The sequence below is a fragment of the Syngnathoides biaculeatus genome, chromosome 11 (genome assembly GCF_019802595.1).
Source record: "Syngnathoides biaculeatus isolate LvHL_M chromosome 11, ASM1980259v1, whole genome shotgun sequence".
Classification (NCBI taxonomy): domain Eukaryota; kingdom Metazoa; phylum Chordata; class Actinopteri; order Syngnathiformes; family Syngnathidae; genus Syngnathoides; species Syngnathoides biaculeatus.
The window spans coordinates 21,691,823-21,698,944 of record NC_084650.1 but is presented as its reverse complement, the minus strand read 5'-3'; the positions used below and the strand labels follow the sequence as shown (position 1 = coordinate 21,698,944).

The 7,122-nt window shown below is 40.9% G+C and overlaps 1 protein-coding gene across 5 annotated transcripts in view; it reads left to right on the top strand.

Moving 5' to 3' along the window:
• The first annotated feature begins 428 nt into the window (after nt 1-428).
• Nucleotides 429-7,122, top strand: part of gria1a (glutamate receptor, ionotropic, AMPA 1a) — a 71,214-nt gene continuing 64,520 nt past the window's right edge. For all 5 annotated transcript variants that reach the window (XM_061834889.1, XM_061834887.1, XM_061834886.1 and 2 more), the window contains exons 1-2: nt 429-517; nt 638-772. In XM_061834889.1, the coding sequence (XP_061690873.1) occupies nt 430-517; nt 638-772 (223 nt within the window). In that variant the 5' untranslated portion in view covers nt 429. The remainder of the gene's footprint in view (nt 518-637; nt 773-7,122) is intronic.

The following is a 7,122-nucleotide window of genomic DNA, read 5'->3' as shown; positions in this document are numbered from 1 at the left end:
GAGTTGGAGATATTGAATAAAAGCATTTTAAGTCCCAGCAAGGCAGTGTGAGCTCCTTCTGATCGGAATAAACATTTTTTTTCAATATCCCTGGGCGTGCACATTTTTTTTTTTATTGCAGCACGCCAAACGCTGAAGACATTCTCCATCACTACATCAGCAGCCAAGGACAAGAGAGCACCAGCAGATCGAGTGAGAGCAGGCGAGAGGAAGGTACCTCCTCTCGCCATTGCCACCACCTTCATCATCATCGTCGTCTGCGTCTCCGTCTTTGAGTCCGTGGCGCTGAAGATGATGTCGCCTTAACGAACGAGCAAGCGGGTGGAGTGCTGCTTGGTACACGGGAGGGGTTTTGAAGTTGAAAACGCGGAGGAAACCTATGCATGTTCGGATTTCGGCTCTTTCCCCTTCGCCAATGCAAAAGGAAATATGCAGCGAAGCTTCACTTTCCTCTTCACCAGTTTACTGGGGATGTGCTTGGGTTCCAGCGCAACTTTCCCAAGTAACATCAACATAGGTAAGAATGATCCTTTTGTCTCCCCTAAAACGATCGCGTTGTCGCTCTCTTGCGCGGTGACTCCAATTATTTCCGACCGCATTAGATTCCTAAGAACGATTTGTGTTTGGTGCTCAACAGGAGGATTGTTCCCTACCGAGTCCCATGAATATGAAGTGTTTCGCTTCGCCCTCTCACACCACCAGGACATCCCCAAACTGGTGCCGCAGGTCGATATGGTCAAGATGGGAAACAGTTTTTCCATGACATACGCCTGTAAGTATTAATGCATTGTTGTCTTCTTCTTCTTCTTCTGCTTCTTCTTTGCGGACTGTCGGCAAAAAAAAAAAGAAAAAAAGAATAAAACTCCTTGCGTATAGAGGCTGGATGAGAGTATGTCTCGTAACTGTTGCGTGGGGACTTTTTTTTTTTCTCTCTCAACCTTTTGCTGCGTGAACACTGTGCGCTTTTTGCGCTCCAGGGATGCCGACCTCTGCGGAGGAACAGACATGCACGCTGCACATTATGTCTCAGCGCTTTGTGAATCCTCTAACAGACTGTCCCCTGATCCATACCGGAGCAAAGTGGACCAAAGGGGAACACAATGAACCAGCCTTTTAAAATGTAACCCCGCAATATAACGTGAATGCAGAACTACACCGACTTCCATCAAAATAAACAAATAAATGCATTTAAAACAAAACACACAACAACAACAATCTGTGGGATTTAAACTGTAGGCTGAAAGGATGCAGAGAATTATTCCGGTGCCATTTTCATCAAGATAATAGCAGGCTAGTCAGAGCAGTGGGGATGCTATTCTCCTGTGGCTGATAATGTGTGTCATAATGCCAGTCAGGGAACAAGTGCACGCCTCACAGATACAAAGGAAATGTCCCACTAAATAGTTTCCTCTTTGTAACCCTCTACTTAGCCGTCCTTTGTTTTCTGACATGATTACTTTGTTTTTGAGGCATTTTGATCCAGTTTTGTCCCCCGCATTCAACAGTGTAATTGGAGTACACTATTTGAACTATTCTGCATGTTTCCATGCATCAAGTAAGTTAAACCAGAAGGTGACATGAACGTATAGGTTTTCATGCGTTGCGTTGATGAACTCAAGCTGGGCTTTGATATTAATCCTAACAATGACTACAATGAATCAAGTTACGTTGTAGCTGGGAAGCTTTATCAGCTACATAAAGTATATAAACAGTGACATCATGTCATTGTGACGCTGTCACCGTTCACAATTCAACAACAAAAATTAAATGTAGCAGTGTGAAAAAAGTGTGATATACATTGTTTGAGCTTTTTGGATTACAAGAAAGATGATGCAACAACACATTCCTTAATCAACAACTAATTAATTATCAAATTAATCAACAACCATTTTAATCATTGATTCACCTTTTCACTTGAAATTGGAATTTTAGCCTTTCAACAGTAATTTCCACAGATTTCTGTATGAAAGCTTTCTATTTAATCAAACTATGACATTTACTAATATCTGCCTTTACTACAGAAAGCGATTACCCGTTTTCCCTATTTTGATGACATGACCAGACTAGTAAGTGAATCGGAATCATTTTATGTTTGTGCATTTTTGCACTGTTAATTTGCAATGATTTCCCATTTGGGGAAATAAGAGATGAAATTAAAACGTGTTTTTATTGCTTCAATTAATGTATTTATTGAAAAATAATCAACAGATTAATCCATTATTACAGCAATCATTAGTTGGAGCCCAACAATCTTCCTACAGGGCAAGTGAGCATTTTTCGACTTAGTTGTTATCATGTTACGACAATGACAGATATGGAGCTGGTGGAACTAGCGCATGGGTGTGCAATCCCACATATGACAAACAAAACACTCCCTCATTGATGACATGTTTCTCCTCGCAGAATGGAAGGCGATTTTAATTGGAAGGTCATGAAGCGTAGGACGATCCGCAAAGACGCTCGCAGATCAAACTGAGAAATGTTTGTATGCAAGGCCCAATTCTAGTTTTGACAGGGACACATTGTTCAGTTCAGCTTGCCATGTCTTGGTTTGGAATACTAAACCCTGAGCTGCCTTGTCTTTCAACTGCAGGGTGAGTACGCGGGACATTGTAGCTGCCATGCTACTAGCCAGATTTATACTTATAACTTCCATCAGATACACTTTTTGCTTAAATGGTACTTTTTTTTAATCATATTTTGTTTACCATATCATGGTGTAGCAGTACATTTGCTTGAGTTGCGTGCAGGGTCGTCACACCCATGAGGCGAGCTAAGCAGATGCTTCATGGCCCTGTGCGCCCCCCAAAAATTGTGTGAAAATTCACCTGTGATATTATCATATTATAATCCATGATTATTACTAGTAACTCATAATTTCAAGTCTAAATGTTTGTACTATAAGGTAAGAAAGAGTAACAATATAAAGTATGGGCTGAAATATGTGCTACCAGAAACTGAATTTCAGTCGAACTCAATTAGAATTACACAATTACAATTTGTATTGCTTGGTTTCAATAATGGGTTTGAAAAAAAATATCTGAATAGTATCCTTTGAAACTTGCAATTAAAGCCAAACAACTTGAAAGTCAAAGTAAGATTGTTTGATCCGCATTGAAACTTCTTGTATATATATTTTCACATTCAGTTTAATAATTTTTAGATTCAGTTTGACAAACTCAATTTCAAATGTGCTGTGACAGACATCAGGATCCTTAAAGGATAACAATTCATGTGAGACAACCAATCAGCACTTTTGTTTCTGAGCATGTGACACAGCACCTCTGCGGAACGTCAAATCCTAACTAGTTCTTTTATCCTTCATCCCACCTTTCCTTAACCTTCGTGCAATGTGCCGGGAATCACAGACAGATGGAAATGCACTTCCTTTCAAACATAAGAAAAGAAAATATATATTCTTATAAACACTGAAGTTATTACATGCTATTTCCGTTATTAAACACACAAATGAATTAATGAAATAATGAAAATATTTGATTAGATTTTTTTAAATTGTGTGACTTCATCAATTAAATGCAATATTTACAACGACGCTATTCAACATTTTTTTGTAAGCGTATGTAAGCCCCCTACTGAGTGGGACGCCATGTAAAATTGTTAGCAGCATTTGCTACACGGGTTCAGTTCCACTCGGGTTTGTGTTTAATGAGTGAACAAGCCTGGGTGTTTTCCACTTTTCTGATGTCAGTTGAAATAGGCTCAAGCGATCTCATCCAAGCGGTAAAGAAAATGATTGGATGAATAGATTATTTTGTTTCTGTTGTTATGCAGACGTAATAATAAACAGACAGCAGTGCCTTGCTCCATCCTATCATTGTGGTCCACTTCTGTGGCTGACATTCCAGTGGATGGCTTCAGATGTGTATGGCACTGATTTGCACTATTTCCAATTTTCAATGCCCCCCAAAACTAGTACCATCCCAAACTGAACAAAAGTAGTACTGTACTGCCCTTATGAAAACTTTTGATTGACTTCCGAGATGCTATTCAGCAGATCCTATACCCCAAAGACCAAATTTTGGAGCGTTCTAAGGAAGCTGCTTATTGCATTGTTTTATCCATGTGCACGGAAGAATAAGCCATTTTCCCTGCTTCAATCCTTTGTGCACCGCCATCAAATCCAACACATTTTCTTTATTATGTCACGCTCGAGTCCGTCACTATAAGCTGGAGTGTCTCAAGTGTCTCGCGGAAAGCATAAAAAAACAACATCTCTTCCTGTCGGAAAGAGAATTTCTCTGTGAAGGCTGTAGAGACACGTTAATGTCACGAGTCAGCGGTGAAAAGCAGCCTCTTCCTGGTTTTGAAATGATTATTGTGCGTGTGTGTTTGCATCTGGGTCCCCATTCTGACATCTGTGTAAGATGACTTGAGTGAGTGACAGTTCACAGTTGGGAAAGTGCCTGGGGGCTCTCAGGGTGCATGAGCGTGAAAAGCGCTGGGTGAAAGAGCCCTTGTGCATAGGGCATGAATAGCGCTCCGGATGAGGGTGATACTCATCAGCTGGCTCTTATGACTAGCAACTTCCTCGAGAGGCGATCCCTCCCATTGCACGCACACACAGACGCACACGCGCACACACACCTCCACCCAATGGCACCTGCCCTGAAGAAACGGCATTTGAATTTATCTTTACAATACCACTACTTGGGAACCTTTTGTTTTTCTTTACTATGGTTAAAAAGTCGTCCGTTAACACGTTGTAGTCCATCAATTGGAGGATTGCCCCATCCGTGCAAAACTGCCAAGAATGAGAGGAACATAAAGCCGCATGCCACGAAAATATAATACAAATTGTTGGATGTCTCCCATTGTTGTCCTTTGTTAAGCACTTTTTTTTTTCTTGAATTAATTGCCACGTTCCACTGATGTGGCAATACTGTTAGCACTGCATACACACATGCACTGGCAGTCAGCACCACATTTGCACGTACATACACACACTAAATTAAGTGAAAACATACAGTGCCCATTCGTGGACAGCGTCCCATTTTTGGGACATCATGATTTTCACGCATTATGTCCTTCAATATATCAAAATATTTAAGTGTTTTAATCTGGAGCCGTAATTTGGTATCAAGAGAGGATAACTCATAGGTCAAAGTTAGTACGGAATTATTTCCCTTTCCTTTCTGACCCAACATGGCTGCCTCAAGTTATCATATAACTTAACCATAAACGAAAAAGAAGTCTTATTTCTTTGATTGTGGCCTGTTAGGAGTCTTTTATCTCAATAAGGCAAAAAAAATGCCACCCTACCCATGAATGGGTTAATTCTTAAGGCATCTCTCTCTCTCTCTTACGCACACACACCCTAAACATTAAGCGTTACAAAAACTTATGCTAAGAAAGGTATAACAGGTAAATTATACACATGCCTTAGCTTTGGAAGAGTGGTAAGCACTGAGTGGGAAATGCTGAGCAAGATGCGTGCATGCTTCCATTCTTGCTGTGGAACGTATTACAGTACTGTCAGGTTTTGTTGCGTGCCCCGCAGCTTTACTATGGCCGGTTTCTCGTCCCGCACCGTTAATTCCGTGGTAAATTTTTGAAGCCTTTAAAAATCTTGCCAGGCATTCAGAGCAATCACAACCTGTCACTTTTGCCCATCCTATCTACCGTTTAGTCTCACGCTGTTCCAGTTTTGCCCACTGTGGCATGAAATAGGGCTGAAACAAAGTGGGGAAAAAAAAATCCCCCAGATTTTGATTTATCCTTGCTTGACATGTTAAAAAAAAATCTGGGGCATGATGGTTGAGTGATTTGCACATGCGCCTCACAGTTCTTTGGTTGAGTGTCTGAAACCTGACTTGGTCTTCCCGTGCTTGCGTTGCTTCTCTCTTGGTACTTCCGCTTCCTCTCACATGCATGTTTCGTTCAATGAGGATCTAAATTGTCCTTAGGTGGGAATATAAAATCTGTCCTTATATTCATCTGCAAAATAAAGATGCCAACGCTGCCCGGCTGTGAGATGACGCATCGGATTGGGGCTGATTTAGATTTCACTGTCTTCTTCCATCAAGTCATGAAGTGACACCAAGTAGTTTCTCAGTTTGTATACACATTTCAGCGTACTGGAAAGGCTTATGACATAGATGCAACTTCAGTGGTTCAAAATAACTGCCAGGGTTGCTGTATGTACACGGCGAATATTAGTCACTGTTCCCCTCAGTTAGATATCACATTACCATAATCTGCTATTGACTCGGTTTATAATAAGGACGAACTGAGTCGCAAGCTTCAAATCCTCTGCAGGCTCATGCTTTCATGATTGACTTTTCACTTTGATATCAGTGTGCGTGTGCGTGCAAGTGTGTGTGAGTAAGTGGGGGTTGAGGGATTTACTCCAGTCTTTAGCTATTTTAGGTAATAAGTCCTGCTCTTAAATGACAGCGCATTGCACCAGGTGCCAAGCCATAACGGTGCTATTTAAATTGTGCATCTCGCTTCAGGGTTACTAATGTGACTTTGATTTTGTGTCCGCTTCAGTCATGGTGGAAATAAACCTTTTGTTAAGACTAATTAGTGGTCATGCTGTGATGCAGGGAAAAGAGTTTAATTGGGTCTCTGAGGTTAGCTCAAAGGGTGCTTGAAAGGGGTCTTACGAGGCAGCCATGATCAATGAGACCTGCCCAGCCAATCAATACAGAATAAGTGGGAGGGGTCGGATCTGCCCTCCTGGAAGACACCGATCGAGTATTGGGGCAAGAAAGGCTCCCTCTACACAAGATAGCAGGAAATAATACCTCTTAACACATCGCCATTAAAAATTTATGCTGTACAAGTCAAACAAGCACAAAAGAAATGGGAAATCACTAGCATTGATGGCAAAACATGTTCATAGAAGGAGAACTGCTGAGTCAGCATCTAGGACTGTTGATCAAGAGTTGCTGCCCGATGAACATTTTTGAAAACCATCTCATTCTAGCATCGTATTTATTTATTTATCTCTCTCTCTCTCTCTCTCTCTCTCTCTCTCTCTCCTCTCTCTCTCTCTCTCTCTCTATCTATCTATATATATATATATATATATATATTTTTTTTTTTTTACAACAGTTTATTTTTTGTTCCGTAGTGCCAGGTTTCCTTTAGACTAAATGG